This window comes from Cavia porcellus, unplaced genomic scaffold, assembly GCF_034190915.1.
Source record: "Cavia porcellus strain 051 isolate PalLab524CR breed Dunkin Hartley unplaced genomic scaffold, mCavPor4.1 scaffold_30, whole genome shotgun sequence".
Lineage (NCBI taxonomy): Eukaryota > Metazoa > Chordata > Mammalia > Rodentia > Caviidae > Cavia > Cavia porcellus.
Genome location: NW_026947513.1, coordinates 33163992 through 33181092, shown reverse-complemented (window position 1 = coordinate 33181092; position 17101 = coordinate 33163992). Strand labels below are relative to the sequence as shown.

Genomic DNA, 17101 nt, shown 5'->3' with positions numbered 1-17101 from the left:
CGGACAGTATTTCTACAGCTCCTCAGGACACCCAAAGCCCCTGACAATCTGGTACCACCTTAACTGCTAGTGAGCCCTACTGAAGACAAGCAGGCCACATTTCATGTGCTTACTATTGCCCCTATTCTCTTCTCAAGCTAAATATGTTAAGTACATTTTCTTGTGGAAATACTCTCTCCTAAGAAACGTCACACCTACCCTTCATGAAGAAATACTGCATGGAAAGGCAGCTGTGGAAACATTTTGGGCTTTGAGAAACAGGGAAAACTATAACTCCAAGTCAGATAGGGAGAACCAAAGGGAGGGGACAATTTTTTGTTCCGCCAGTTCATTCCCTGTTCTCTGTAGCTATCTATAGTTTGGAGCCCTTTTTTTTCTGAGATAGGGTCTTGCTATATAGGTCAGGCTGGCCTTAAACTCACTATGTAGCCTGGGCTAGCCTCATACTTGTGGTGATCGTCCTAAGTCTTCTGAGTGCCAGTATGACAAGCAATTGCCAACACATCTGGCCAGAATTTTATCCTTTTTCTTTTTTTTGTCTTTTTGAGACAGGGTCTCCCTATGCAGTTTAGGCTGGCCCTGAGCTCATTTTGTAGCCCAGGCTAGTCTCAAACTCACATCAATCTTCCTGCCTCAGCCTCCTGGGTGCTGGGATTACAAGGCATGAGCCGCCACACCCAGCTGAGAATTTTATTCTTAAGAGCAAAGATAATTATTCTTCAAGGACTGTACTGAAAAAAGGATCATAAAATGATCTCAAGATGCCTAGGCTGATCTTGAACTCTCCATCCTCTGGCTTCTACCACCTAAGGAGCTGCAAGTACAGGAGAGCCAGGAGATTAGGGTGTGACAAGTAGGCTTGAGAGCCAGGGCGCATGCACAGAATTGCCTCCCAGTCATAGAACACTATCAATTCTTCTGGCACAAGATCCAGAAGACTTTTGATAGGATGGCCTCGGTCACAATGTACTTCCTTTCCTAACTTTAATTTCCCCACAGTCACTCTGCATAACATACTCTTTTCCTACGTCTAACATTTTCATAAATGAAAACCTGGCCAGGTGTCATGGCTCAAGCCTATAATCCTAGCACTTAAGAGGCTGAGGAAAGAGGATTGCTGTGTTTGACACCAGCCTTGGCTACACAAGCAACTTCATGGTCAGCCTGCACTTCATAGTGGGACCCTGTCTCAAATAAATGAATGAATATCTCATTTCCTATCCAACTCTGTTCAAGAGCCTAGAAGGACCCCTGGGAAGAGCACAGCACCTCAAAACCCTGCTAACAAAGGCATTTGTCACTGTACCAGCTGACAGCTGCTTCTCCACTCTAAGATGAAGACACTCACTGGTTATTTGGGGCTGCTTCTTCACACTTATAAAAAAAAGTCATAAGATTATATCCTTTGATCAGGCATGGTGGCACATGCCTGTTATCCTAGCAGTGGGGAGGCTGAGGCAGAAGGAACATCATTGAGTATGAAGACTAGCCTGGGAAGGGGCTGGGGATTTAGCTCAGCGGCATAAGTGCCTGCCTTGCAAGCAGGCAATCGTGAGTTCGATCCCTGGTACCAATAAAAACGAAAAAGACAAAAAAAAAAAAGACTAGCCTGGGCTATGCAGCAAGACCCTGTCGAACAAAACAAAAATCACACTTTATTTTTTTTTTTGGTATTGGAGTTTGAACCTAAGGCCTTCACTCTTAACTACATCTCCAGTATGTTTTTGTTTTTTGTCTTTTTCAGATAAGGTCTCACTATGCAGTTCAGGCTGGCCTTGAGCTCACTTTGTAACCCAGGCTGGTCTTGAACACATAACAATCCCCCTATCTCAGCTTCCCGATGTTTATGCTTTCCATAAATTCTTCTTTGACACAGGGTCCTGCTAAATCCCTCAGGCTGGGCTTAAACCGTGATCCTACTGCCTCAGCCTTCCAGAGTGCTAGGATTAGAGGATGTGCCAGCACACCCAGCTTCTTGCTATTATTTAGCAATGCTAAAAAAATTACACATGTATGAATAAAAATAAGGAATTGAAAAAGCAAAAATAGCTGATCTGCTTGCTGATTTTCCTTTTTTTAATCTCATAATGTTATAATAATGTATACCAGTCAATAAATAAAAATTAGGAAAAAAGTCCTATAACCACCTTTTCTTTCATGATTTACTGCAAATGGGATTATTTTTGAAAAGCAATCTGATCATGTCTGGCTTGCTTCTCTTAGTTGTTCATTTTTGAGTCCCCTCTCTCTTAACTATTAAAAGTCTACTATCTGAATAAGGATTATGGCTTCAGATGAACTGCAAAAATGCATGCTTCCAATAGAAAGAATAAACTAAGAGCTCACTGATGACGCAGTAAATGCATGGCTAAAAGCTCCTACTGACTTAACTTCAAGGCCAGCTGAAAGAATGGCTGAAATTCCAAGCCCACACTCCTCTTTAACCCTTCACCTCCAGCCCAAGACCAACTTACCGGTTCCTCCACTTCTCCACTAGCGTGTTGGGCTTCAGCTTGCAGGTCGATAGGGGGAGCATCTTCCACAATTCTCTGAACAGACATCTGAATAAACTCATCAAAAGAATCCAGCTGTTGTCTAACCAAGCCTTTTTCGTCAAAATAGGAACTAGGAAAATATTTAAGTTCACCATCAGTTGCAACTCAGTTCACTTTCTAGCATGTTTCCACTGTCATTATTAATTCAACTCAACAAATACTCATAAACTGCCAACCCCTGCACATCTGCAAAGGAGCAAGCCAGCAGCGATTCCTTTGTAGACACCAGTATCCAATTCAGGGAAAAGAAGCTTACATTCTGGCCTGGTTTGCAACTCAGTGATAAAATGCTTACTGAGCATGCAAGAGCATTCAATCCCCACTGTGGCAAAAAGAAAAAAGAAAAAGAAACACACTTACAGGTAAAATAATTGAAGCACAATAAAATGTAAGGAAATCCTGACTAATTGCAAATGTCTTTTACAAACAAATTATGCAATCTCTTTAAAATATTTGACTTAAAACAGAAACAAAAACAATTTGTTGAAAATGTCAGGGGAGACATAAGAGTAAGTCATTTACTTGTGAAATTATTCATTTACAGATGAAAATATTCGGTGCCTAGTTGGTGAAAAAAATTCAATTTCAGTGAGAGGTGAGAGCTAGCAGTGTAGACAGAGAAGTCACATATCTTTTTTTTTGAAACGGGGTCTCCCTATGCAGTTCAGGCTGGCCTTGAGCTCACTTTGTAGCCCAGGCTGGTCTCGAACTCACAACGATCCTCCCACCTCAGCCTCCTGAATGTCCAATTATAGGCATGAGCCACCATGCCCGGTGAAGTCGCAAATCTTAAAGAAGGCTGGACAATCTCAAAGAGCAGACATTCCTGGACGTGGATTATGGTGTTCAAAGCCTGTAATCCCAGCACTTGGGAAACTGAGGCAGGCGGATCACAAGTCCAAAACCTGCCTAAGTAACTCAGTAACACCTTGTCTCAAAAAAGGGCCAGGCGAGTAACTTAGAGGCTGAGCCTTTACTCACTATGTACAGGCTGAGATCAATGTCCAATAGCATTTTAAAAAGAGAAGAATCTCAGCAGACCCCACCCACTACCACCCAGCACAGCTGCTGGCTGGCACTGCCTGACTGGCACAGCTCTGGATTTAGTACAGACTTAGGACCAAGAGACACTGCCCCCACTTCCGTGTCTGAACTCCTCCACCCTGCGATGCCTGCCGTCTGCTCCCTGAGAGACTATACCAGTCTTCCTACGCCCCTCTCCCTGGTAATTACTGGCCAGTTCTCCCATCCTTCACCAATCTTGACTCAGCCTTCATAGCCCAACTAGTCACCTTGTACAAAGCAGAGGTAAAGAAAGGTTGGCACGTGTTCTGTCAGGAAGGACTGAGAGATATCAGGAAAGAAAGTCCTCACAACCATCCAGGATGCCCATTAAGTTAATAAAAATCTACAAGGCACTGTCTAATATAAGTAGAAATGGTTTTTTATAAAGAATTTAATATGACGGCTGGGGATACAGCTCAGTGGCATAGGCACCTACCTGGCAAGCACAAGGTGCTGAGTTCAATTTCTGCTACCAAAAAAAGAAATGCAAGATGGAAAATTTTTAGGAAACTACAGACTAGTCTCATTACTCCAAGAAGTCAAATCATAGTCACTTTCTCCAGAACTGTTAGCACTGTGTTTCATTGGAATATTTTCTTTAAACATCTAAATATTCCATATTTGAATTTAGTGTTACGCTAATTTTCCCAGAAACTATCCTACTGGAGTTACCTGTGATCTTAAATAAGACCATGTTCATTATCACTGGGTAAAGATCACTTAATGTGAAAAGGTGAAACAATTCCATGTGGTAACAGCTAAAGCCAATTACAATTTTTAAAATCAAAATGATAAATGCTGTGACCTTTCATAAGCCAGTACTTAAAAAAAAAAAACCAGTACTTTATCCTTGAGTAACCTACCAAACACATTGGAAACATTTTTTTTGCCTAAGCCAAAAACATTTTTCTTCTACTTAGTGAAGGTAGAAAAGACATACTCCACAGAACATCTCTCTGGTTACTGTTTCCTAGTAAAAATGTATCTTGTTTAACACAGTATTGAAACATTACAAAAGATACAATTATTCAATGTGAAGTTTTTACAATCCAGGTTTAATAGGAAAAATATACTTCTCTCTCAGAACTTCAATATATTCTTAACAAAACAACATTCAAGAAAACATTCACCCAGCACTAGGGAAGCTGAGGCAGAAAGATCACTGGGAGTTCAAGGCCAGCCTGGCCTGCAAAGTGAGTTCAGAGCCAGCCTGAAATGTACACTGAAACCCTGTCTCAAAAGGACAAAAAAGAAAACAGAAAACAATTCAGCACCTCTCCAAATACAAGTGGCAACATGTCAGAAGCATGTATTCCTTGAAAAAAACAAGCTGGCCAAGAGGATGGCACCTGCAGGGGAGGGACTGAGGTGCCAGGGCCTCACTGAGCACAGAGCAACTGCTGCTCGCAAGCTCCTAGCATCCTCAGACCGCAGGACACTCCTTTATCACTTGTGAGCTACTTGCTATTTTAAACCTCTAACACTTGTTTTTCTCTTTTTCTTTTTTTTTTCTTTCGTGCTGAGGATCCAATTCAGGGCCTTGCTCATAACAGGCAAGTCCTCTAACACTGAACAGTATCCCCAGCCCCTGCACAAGGCTTCTTACTAAGTTTTATGGGTTGGGGATATAGATGGGGCTGAGGATATATGTCCATCTGTATCAGTGGTATAAGCACCTGCTTGGCAAGCACAAGGTCCTGAGTTCAATTTCTGGTAACGAGAAAAAAAAAAAAAGTAATGTTATTGCACTTTATAGTGAAAACTGGATATGCACTGCATTGAAATATGACCTCCTGGGCTGGGGATTTATATAGCGATGTAAGCATCTGCCTGGCAAGTGTGAGGTCGTAAGTTCAATTCCCAGCACCAAAAAAAAAAAAAAAAAAAAAAAAGAAAGAAAGAAATATAACCTTCTGTAACTACTTATTTACAACAAGAAAATCACTGAATCAAATTAACATTAGCAATAATGGAACAAACTCTTGATACAGTACACTAGGATAGAATATCACTTCTATCAAAAGTAGTCACCTGAATCTAAATACAAAAAAAGAGACAAACCCAAACTAAAAAGTATTTCATAGAGCAGTGATAGCAAACCTTTCAGAGCTCTCAATGATACACACAGCCTACAGCAGCACCTGTGCCACACGTTCACCACTGTGATAACTGGCTTCTAGTCCTCGAAAATGTCAAGGTCAAGCTGTGTGTGGTGGTACAAGCTGTTATCCCAGTACTTGGGAGGCTGAGGCAGGAGGATTGCCACAAGTTCAAAGACAGCTTAAACCACATGACAAAACCTCTCAAGACAAAACCAAAATAAAATCAAGCTCAAAAAAGTAAGAGACACAGCCAAGGCATAGCAGCCCATGCCTGTAATTCCAGTAAGGGAAGACTGAGTCAGGAGGATTACAAGCTTGAGCTCAGCCCAGGCAACTGAGGCACTTAGCAACCTTGTTGTGAGTGAAAAAAAGAAAAAAAAAACAAACAGTATGAGCTCAATGGGACAGGTTTATTTCAGAACTAACCTGAAGAGTAGAGGCCTAGCACTTAGACCAGACCCATCACTCTCCTATCCGCTAAGGACTTTTATATAGAGTCATGAGTCAAAGGGGGTTAAGAAAGGAAAAGGTCAAAAGGGTCAAAATAGAACTTTCAAGGGGGATTGTTCAATGGAAAGGAGTTGAGGCTACCTGCTGGGGGTGAGGCGCCACAAAGTACAGGGCGCACTGGCTGCTTGTCAAGAGCAGGGCTAAAGAATGATGGGAATTAACGGAATAAAGCCGTGCTCACTGGACCTTGTTAACCTGTAAATATACACCTTTAACAGGTGTAAAATCACAGCAGGGGAAGAGGATTCCTTCGCCTGTCTCAAAATTAAAAATGGTTTGGAAGCTGGCCACAGTGCTGCACACCGGTAATTGCAGCATTACGAGGTTGAGGCAGGAGGATCTCTGGGAGTTCAAGGTCAGCTTGAACTACACGTGAGATCCTGTTTCAAAACAAAAAGGGTTGAGGAGGTAGATGAGCCTGGATTTAACCCTCAACATCAGGGGAAATAAAACAGTCCATAGAGACTAAGCAACTACTCCAGATTAAAGCAGACAGAAGAATGAACCTTGAAAGCAAAGTACAAAATACAACATGTGATTCTACGTGAGATACAAGACTAGAGAAATTTTTATTTTGAACTTCCGGGAGAACATGGCGGACAGATAACAGCAACTACCGGAGGCTCTCTGAAAACTAGGCTCAGAAGCCAGGTATGGTGCGGACTAAAGAGACATAAGCAGGAGGAGTTATGCTCTGCTGACTCAGGAACGAACTCGGCTGAGAGAAACCAACTTGGAATGCAGTCCTGGTGCTAAAACAGGAACAGAAAAGCCTCGCTGCTGAGGCTGGACCCCACGCCATTTGGGTTTCCCGCCACGCGGTGGCTGGCTGCCTCTACGTCGGCTCGGCAAGGAGAGAGACGCACGGAAACTCTGAGAACGGGAGTCTGTGAACGGAGTCGAAAACAGGACAGGCAGGGAGGCATGTTCTGACTTGTGGCGAGGTGAGTGAGAGAAACTGACACTCCACCACAGTTTGACTCCAGCGGACTTTCTGGGCCCGGGCAGTCCTGCGGGAGCAGGGCGCGCTGGCGACTCCAGCCACACATTCCCCTGTCGGGCGGGATTGGTGAAAAGTGCCTGGCCTGCGTGACGCTGCCGGCGGACCCCGTAGGCTGGCCCAACCCAGATCCCAGAGCCTGACGGAGGCCGGGAGGGGCGGGCCCCCGCTTAGGCTGCCTGGTGTGCAGCAGTGAGTGGAAACACCTAACCGGCGCAATTCGATCAGGCTGTGGCTGACAGAGAGAGAAGCTAGGCCTCTCATATAAGCTTGCATATATAAGGAACAGAGAATATGGGAAGAGGCAGCAACAAGAAAGGCTCCTCGGCCCCCAATTCTGAGAAACAGGCAATAACAGACACCGCACCATTACACATAAGGCGCCATATAGAGAGCCTCATAGACCAATTCAGGAATGAAGTTATCAACGACCTGAAGCTAGAAGTATGCAAAATAGTTAGAGAAATACTAAGCACCACCCAAGAAAAAACAGATGGTGGAATGGAAGAACAGAAAAAGAGGGGAGAAGTGTTTGATGGAGAAAACAGGGAAAGCATAGAATACGTGAAGCAGGTTCAAAGGGACTACCAAGAAACTAAGAAGTCTATCGAAGACTGGCATAACAGCTTGAAAGAAACTAAGGACAGACTATCTGAACTGGAGGGCAGAATTGTAATATGGGAGAATGAAATGAAAAACTTCTTAAAAATAACAAAGAAACAAACAGCAATAATACAAAGACAAGAAGATGATAAGAGGAGCCATAACTTAAGGATTAAGAACATAAAAGAAGAAGTAGGGACACAAACAAATGAACTACAAAAGCTACTCACAGAAATAATCCAGGAGAATTTTCCTAATTTAGCAAAAGGTAAAGATACTCAGATGTATGAGGCATACAGGACCCCAGCCACCTACAACCCTAACAGAGCAACACCCAGGCATATAATAATAAAAATTCCAGAAATTCAATACAAGAACAGAATATTAAAAGCTGTCAGAGACAAGAAGCAGACCACTTACAAGGGAGCACCCATCAGAATTACAGCAGATTTCTCTGCACAAACCATCAAATCACGAAGAGCTTGGGGGGAAATAATTCAAGCTTTGAAAGATAATAATCTCCAGCCAAGATTGAGATATCCTGCACAACTGTACCTCGAAATTGATGGAAAAACAAGGTGCTTCCAGGATAAAGAGGAACTGGGGGAATTTGCAACCACCAATTCAACTCTACAGAGAGTATTGCAGGATATTCTAAAAAAAGAAAAATACAAAGAATCCAGAAATAATGGAGGTCACAACGAATGGAGCAGAGAACAAAGTGAAGAAGACAAACTGACAGCTACTGACAGAATAAGAGCTCAACAGAAATGAGGCAGAGAAGATTGGATGATAGGAACAGCTATTTTGGAGAAAATGACATCTTAATAGGTAATACTGATTTAGTATCATCTTGTTTTGAAGTCTCATCTAGCTTTTGTCCTTCTGTCTCCAATGGTCCAAATAGGTTGTATCTTACTGGATTTTATTATGTATGATAGTATAAGCAAAAACCTTTTAAAGACAAGGAGATTATACAGAAACCATTGTTCATTTTCTGTTAGTCGATTCTAAATACTCTGTAATGCTGTCATTCTCTTGAATGGTTTTACATTGTTTTGATATACTTAATGCTACAGTATACGAAGTTGTACTCAAGGATTTCAAGGAAAGAGATAATATGGTAACTACTTTTAGGTCAGGATTATCTGGTGGTGAAACACTATTCTGCTTAAATGGTTATGTTTTGATCTGTGCTGTTTCGTTGTTATGCCCTCTTTTATCTCAATCTCCACTCCATTATTTACTTTTTTATTTTTATCCTTTTAATTAAAGGGAAAAAAATAGCAGGATATATTATAGTAACCCACTTTGACTTTCCATTACCTCGATTTAAAGCCCTGTATTACTCTCACCATCTGGTTTTTAACTGATGTTCCCCCATTCTGTTTTGCTGGACAGTATCAGGTTCGAAAATTTAGGCATCAGCTGTGAAGATAATGAGATTCATTATAACGCCCATTCTCATTGACTTTTATCTATTTTTGAAGACCTACAATGTCTCCAATGTTTTGGTTTTGTCGGTTTTATTCTTTACAGTTTTGTTCAATTGTATTGTAACTAACAATATAGGCAATTCTATTAGAGATAGCGGGAGGCATTATGGTAACCATTGTTGATCACCTTGTATTATGTTTTCACATTATCTATTATGTCCACCCTTTTGACTTGACCGATTCTGTTCTGTTATGTCACATTTGGTTTTACTCTCTTCCAAAAAAGTAATAAGAACCATGGGAGCAATGAAACCCAAAATGTGTAATAGTCATTGTACAAAAGAGAGGAAAAGAAAGTGCTCTGTACTATAAAACTGCATGTATATTTAAGTGTATAAGATAGAAAATGATATCACAGAGTTTTATTGGATCATTGAACAGAACTGTTTGCAGTATCATTGATGGAATGTCCACTTTACAAGCTTTAATTTTGTGACTTGAACAATTATTTCTAAGATGACAATATGTAATCCATTAACTAGTAATTTCCTACTGTTCATTTTTTTTCTGCAAATCTGTATAACTTGTACCCTTTCTCTGCTTTTTTTTCTTTTCTCCTTAAATAAAATTTAAAAAAAAAAATTAAAAAAAAAAAAAGAAATTTTTATTTTGCTATAAAAATGGAAAATTAGCAAAATTTGGGTAAGATGTATAGATTAAATAAGACTGTTGCATCAAAACTAATTCAATTACTGTACTGTGACTGACTATAAAAGAATACCTTCTGGTCTCCAACTCACTCTCAAATTTTTCAAAATAAAATATGCACTGAAAAAAAGAAACTGTTGTCATTCAGGGAATCCAGCGACATGCATAAGTAAATTCTTTTGTGGGAGGTTTGTTTGTTTGTTTTGTCTTTTTAACTCAGGACCACACACTTGCAAGACAGGCACTTATACTGCTGAGCTAAAACCCCAGCCCTCGGAGGGAGGTTTGTTTGAGACAGAGTCTCACTGTGTAGTCCAAATTGGCCTTGAACTCACTTACCATGATCACTCAGTCAAATGAATTCTTTAGGTAACTTTTCTGCAAGTCTGAAATATTTACAATTTAAAGTTAATACATAAACTACAGACTTATGTGTACTATATTCCTATGGAACATCTACTTACTGGGAACAGAACTAAGAAGGAAATCCCCTGGTATTTTATAGTGCCTTTTAAAGTTGATTTAGTTTGGTCTAAAGAGTTACCTGATTACAATCCAGCAGGCTTCTTGCCACAGATCTGGGGTGATCTCATCATCATCCTCATCATATTGCATATCTGCAAAAACAAAAATCCAGCACTCACATGCAATAAAATGACACTAGTTGGACTGGGGAGGTAGCCCAGTGGCGCAGTACTTGTCTAGCATACATGATGCCCCAGGTTCTATACCCAGTTCTGCGAAACAGCAGCAACATAAATTATTCTTTTAATTAAAAAAAGAAGAGCCACTAGTTAGCACTTTGCTTGTATGATTTAAAGTAATGGAAATAAGTTATTCACTGCCAAAGAAAAAGCAATCCTTTTACCTCATTTTTCTAAAATTTCAGTTAATCATAGTAATGAAATAGTGTCTATATGACTTAGGTATTCTTCCACTATAAAAGGATTTTGTCACAAAGATTCGATGTAAATTGTGTGAATCTGCAAGTCTTCTATCTCCTCCAGAAAGTCCACACAATTCTGTTTATAACAGGAGAACTAGGTGAAAGTGCATGCAGTTCCTCAAAAAAAACTGGAGGCCCAGACTCAGCCAGGAAAGGGGGCAAAGCCAGAAGGTTCCAGTGAGATCCTGCAGGGAGGGGAGGCCTAGCCCAGCCACAGTTCCCACAGGTACAGACGTGACAGTCCCACATGCTCTTCCATAACTGGGAGTGTCACTCTCCCAGAGAGTGTTCTCTCAGAGAATCTGGGCAGTTTTTCAACTCTCACAAAGACAGGAGAGACCAGCTGGAATAATGCTGAGTAATTTTAGAAGTTAGGTCAGAAAAGGCAATGCAGTTTTAACTTGTTTGCTGAAACACCTGCTTCTCACGTTTGAACTGCTTTCAAAAAATGCTGCTACCATGCTCACTATGGTAACACCGCCTGTGATCCCAGCACTAGGGAGGCTGAGGCAGGAGGAGTGCCACGACTTCAAGGCCAGCCTCGACTACACAACTGAGACCCTGTCTCAAAAAACAAAAAGCAACAACAAAAATCCTTCCACCAATGGGGGTGTCGCAGCACAGCACTGAGGTTAAGGGAAGAGGATAACAAATCAAAGCTAGACTAGGCAATTGAGAGAGACACTTTCTCAAAATAAAAAGAAAACCATCGGTGAGAGGTAACTCAGTGCAAAGGTCCTGGGTTCAGTCCATAATACCACACACGCATACACAAAAAAACTATACTACTGTGAGGCCGGTACCCTGGGAGGAAGGAAAGCTACTTACAGTACCCTGATGAGAAACCCTATCCGAGGTCCCAAGTCCTCCCAGGTCAGGTGCTAGACATGAGAGGGAACCTCCAGATCCTATCAGTCACATCAACCCTCAGCCTTCCCACACCGTTCCCAGCCAAGTCACAGACAATACAGGCAGAGACAGCCTACGCCTACCATATCCTACACACATTTCTAACTCAGACTCCACCAACATAATAAAGTAATTTTTAAGCAAATAAATTTCAGAGTAATTGCACAGTAATTGTAACAAGCATGTGAAAAACTTAATACCGTACTAGTCACATCTTATATATCGAACAGTAATGTGTTATACACTACTTTTATTATTCTGATCCCACACATAATCTATAGAACCTATGACCTTAGATTCAAAATTTTATATACAACCAAAATTTTTAAAATGTGGGGGAAAGGGATCCTTACGATGTAGCCCAAGCTGGCCCCAGACATCTGGCATTCCTCCTGTCTCAGCCTCCCAAGTGCTGGAATTATAGGTGTGCACCACCACACTCCACAATAAAGTAAATTTTCAAATACATACTTCTTCTTTTTTTTTTTTTTTTTGTCTTTTTCCTTTTTATCGGTACCAGGGATTGAACTCACGACTGCCTGCTTGCAAGGCAGGCACTTACTTTAGGGTCTGAGCTAAATCTCCAGCCCCTAAATACATACTTCTTGAATGTACTAGAATGACAAATCCCTACATATGGGGAAGGGGTAAAAAATATAAAAAAGCATTAAGACATCTTGCCTTAATAAGGAATTGAACAATCACTGCCATACAGGTGAAATAAATTCAAAGATGGGGAAAGAGAAAACAGTGAGGGGCCTTAGATCACACATCCCTTCACACACTTCCTGTACACAACTGGTTATTAAATAAAGGTCAAACAAGAGCTTCCTACTTTGTGAATGAACTGAATTATTCACAAATGGATGATACAATAGGAATCTACGTAGAAAAGGGAAAAGATTGAAGACAGAAGATTAGGAACACCTGTTTCAGAGTCACATAAACAAAGTGAGCCCACGAAAGAGACTCACTGGTTGGTGCACCCATTCGTCAAGCACTTACACAGTCTGCATATTCACTACACGCAAGCCCTGAGCACAGCCTCAGTAAGAGGAAAACGGCCATGTGCGCAGGGAGGTTATCGCCTGCAGGGTAAACACAAACATGTAAGATGGAGTCAGCAAAGACAGAGTGAAATGCACGCTCCTAACCAAGACCCAAAGAGTCAAGGAAGACTCCCCGAAGCTCAGCTAAACACAGACCTCACATGAGGAACAGGAGCAAAGCAGGAAAAAGAGAGGCAGTGAAAGGAGGAGGATCGCAGTACCCCAAAAAGGAAGCCTTCACAATTAAAGACACCGCGGTGCGCTGCAGAAGGCTGAGGTGGCTGGTGCACAGCACGCGGGCTAAAGGAGACTGAGCAAAATCCTATCTTTACCAAGAGCTTTGAGGGACCATTACAAGGTTTTACCCAGGGCCGGGGTAGGTCAGCTTTTCATTTCCCAAAGATCACCACGGCCAGTACGGAGAGTGGTATAAAGAGACAAAACTAGGAGGACAGACACAAGCCAGGCAGGAGCATCCCAGGTAAGAGGCAGTGATGGCAAGAACTGGAACTGTGGCAGAAAGGGTAAAGAAGTGACTGCATTTTACATAGCCAACAGAACCATCGGGACTTGGTGGGTGATTAAACATAGGGGTGAAAAATAGCAATCAAAAATGATAGGAAAAGCATGGTAGCACCTGCCTGTCATCCCAGCACCCAGAAAGCTGACACAGGAGGATCACCACAGGCAAGCTGGGCTACACAGTGGGTCTAAGGCCAGGTTGGACTGCATAGCAAGACACTGTCTCAAACAAACAAGCAAAATGAAACAGGTGTTCAGGTGTGTGGTATATTCCTGTGGGGAAGCTGAAGCAGAATTACAGTGGAGGAGGACCTGCCTAGAACGTTCAAGGCCCTCGGTTTGATTCTCAATGCTACACGTAAATGCTCAAGAGTCAAGCATGACGCTCTGCACCGGTCATTCCTGCTACTCAGGAGGCTCAGACAGGACAATCATTTGAGGCCGGTTCAGGCAACATAACCAGACCCCATCTCAAAATAAATAAAATAAGTTTGCTCTTCCATAGCCAGAAACAGAAGGGAGAAGGGTGCTACCAGTCACTGAGACGGATAGAGAAAAGCACAGCTCTGGAAGGAGCTGAGTAGAACTCAGTGAACTCTGTTCAGACCCGGAGATAACCCAGTTGTCTAGGGGCAGTTAGCTATGCGGGTCATCTGCACTAAATCATATATTTCAAAGTTACTCAACTGCAGATACAACTAAAGCCTTGAAAAAGAGCTCCCAGCAATCACCTGAGAAGACTCTGAACTACAATCGGGAATGAGAAAGAGCAAAGTCAACAGGTCAGAAAACCAAGTGGGAAGTGAGGAGGGGCTTCCAGGAGAAAGTTATCAACAATGCTGACACCAGAGCTGAGAGGTTTTAAGTGTCCGTCAAATGTATCCATTAAGAAGACTGGACAACCGGGCTGGGGATTTAGCTCAGCGGCATAAGCGCCTGCCTTGCAAGCAGGCAGTCGTGAGTTCGATCCCTGGTACCGATAAAAACGAAAAAGACCAAAAAACAAAAAAAAAAGAAGACTGGACAATTTAGGAAGAGCTGTTTTAATACAGTATCGTCAGCAGAATCAGAGTGTAATGGACAAGGACCTCGAAGGTAGGCTCTGAAACAGGTCAACCTTCTTTTTAAAAAAAGAAATTAGCTGTGAAAGGAAAGAGAAGGTAAACCAGCAAAAGAAAAATAAAAAGAGATTTAACTTCTTTCCTTGCAGACAGGAGAGACCTGGCATTTTCATATAGAAAGACGGCAGCTGAAAAGCAGTGGTGAAAAAAGAAACGAAGGAAGAGGAGAGGAGTGGCTGAAAACTGTTAAGAGTGTTATCTAATAAAGACTTCAGAGGATAGGAGGAATGCAATATAACTTATGCTGGAATAGCTTGGAATAAGCTTTTTGTCACAGGATTATTATACATTGCTAATGAGGATGTAAATTAGTAAATTCATTATTATAGTACTTGGCAACAGCTAACAAAATGTTAAAGTGTTTGTCATTAGATCTGACAATTCCATATGTAGCAATTTATCCTTCAAATTTGGGCAAAAGGATATATACAAATTACTCACTGCAGCACTGTGTGAATCAGAAACCGACTGAAAATAACTCAAATACCTCCAATAAAAAAGCTAAAGTTATGCTACATCTATACAAACTAAGTAACAATGCTGCTCTGTGTACTGACGTGAAAATCACTTAAAGCCAGCAACACAACTCAGTGCCACAGCACCTGCCTGGCAAGCATGAGATCCTAAATTCAATACCAAAACAAACAAAAATCACTTAAACATATGAAGCAAAAACTAAAAGTGCAGGAAAGCGTATGTGCTACTATTTGTCTCTAAATGGGGAAAACAGAATCCTATTCATGTTTGCTTAAATACCCATAAAGAAAAAGAAACTAAGGACAGTAGTTACTACTGTGGAAGGAGTTCTAACTGGACACATAGTGAAAAATGGTACTTTAACACTATTTTCTAGCTGGTGCCTGACAAAAATACATGACCTCAAAAAATTTAAAGCAGTCCTGGGGATGCATCTCAGATACAGAGCGCATGTCTAACATGCAATATGGGCTCAGATTTGAGACTCAGTACTGCATGTAACAAGCACCTATTAACTTTTTTTTAAAAAATGTTTTCCTTCCACTGACAGTAGCTAAAAAGAATGCAATGATTCTACTAAATTTCTAGACACAAAATATGAATAAGAAGCTTAAAACACCTTTAAAAGTTTAAGCATTTGCTTCTATTTTCTCTCTGTGAAACATTTAAGAGAATAGGAGAACTGTTACGCATGGTCAAGCACGTGAGAACTAGAAGAAAATTAAGTGTGAAACAGCAGATATGGAAAATAAAGATAAAAGAAACTATAAAATTACAAATAAGCTGGATACAGCGCCCACCTCTAGTCATTGAGGGGAGGGAGTAAGAGGCAGAAGGATCACTTAAACCCAGGAATTCAAGGCCAGCCTGAGAGACACACCAGACATAATCAAGAATTTTGTATGTGAAAAGTAAGATTTGACCCTATTCACGAGAATACATACGATCTCTCATCTTGTGAAATGAAGTTTAAAGGTCACCTTTTAAGGCAATTTACGTAAACTTCAAAATAGTATTTAAAAAATGCCAAACTGGGGCTGGAGATTTAGCTCAGCGGCATTTAAGCACCTGCCTTGCAAGCAGGCGGTCGTGAGTTCGATCCCCGGTACCAACAAAAAGGAAAAAGACCAAAAAAAAAAAAAAAAAAAATGCCAAACTAAGCCAATCATTCAGCTCATTCTTTGTTCCCGGTGTATTTCCAGGGTCTAGTGTCGGTACAGGCTGATGCTCAAAAAATTGACCGCAGTATTAAGAAAAGTAAAAAGGGGGAGCTTTTCTTCTGACAAGTTCTTAACACAATCCGTCGAGGGCTCTGCACGCTATTTCAACACTGGAATGTGCTATCAGATGTCACAGAACGAGACGAAGCCAATAACAGAAGTCAACCTTTCCGGAAACATTAGTGACTCGTTCTTTGGTGTTTCGCCTCTTGCAAGCCCAGCTCCATCCGCGCCTGCCGAACGCGGGGGACACGACTGGGGACTCCAACGCCTCGAGCAGTGGGCAGGCCCCAAACCCTCACTCTACTCGTTCCCCCGCGCTTTCCTACTTAAAACGGGTCGGCGCGAAATGTACCTACCTTCGTCTGCGTCATACATCTTGGCAACGAGTTCTGGAGCTCCTAATTCTCGAAATCACACAAGAGCGCAGCAGCCTCCCACACCTGGAGAGAGAGAGAGACACACGGCAATTTCCGTCTCCGGCGTTCCCAGAATCCTCTGGGCCAACTCATACGCCTACACGTGACTTGCGCCTGCGCAGACTGCGTTTTAGGTTGTCCCACCACAGCTGCCGCAAGCAAAAGTTGAGCAGCACCTGTTGTGGATTGCGGGTTCAGGCTGATAGGACAGCCCCCAAAGAAAAAAGAAAAAAAGAAAATGGCCAAGTAAATTGTTAATGGAAGTTGTGAGTCCTCAACATCCAATGCAAAATTTTCACTTCTAAAGATCAAAATCTTTCCAAAATGTGATTTACTAAGGTCCATAAAGGAGTGCTGAACAAGCACGAAAGTGAACACCGTACACTCCTTTTCTCCCCTCCCCCCCAGCTAAGTACCTATTGCCTTTGCCGTCGCTTTAAATAGTTCCTTAAGCCTCAG

At 41.7% G+C, this 17101-nt stretch overlaps 1 protein-coding gene across 2 annotated transcripts in view; it reads right to left on the bottom strand.

Annotated features, from left to right (window-relative positions):
• Polr2b (RNA polymerase II subunit B) overlaps positions 1–17032 on the bottom strand; it is a 41629-nt gene extending 24597 nt beyond the window's left edge. The window contains exons 1-4 of one of the 2 annotated variants that reach the window (XM_063240734.1): positions 16583–16685; positions 10524–10596; positions 9162–9263; positions 2475–2625 (exon numbers count right to left, since the gene is read on the bottom strand). In XM_063240734.1, the coding sequence (XP_063096804.1) occupies positions 2475–2625; positions 9162–9193 (183 nt within the window). In that variant the 5' untranslated portion in view covers positions 9194–9263; positions 10524–10596; positions 16583–16685. Of the gene's footprint in view, positions 1–2474; positions 2626–9161; positions 9264–10523; positions 10597–16582 lie in introns of both variants that reach the window. The other variant, XM_003471679.5, reaches the window with a different exon arrangement.
• Between the last annotated feature and the right edge of the window lie 69 nt (positions 17033–17101).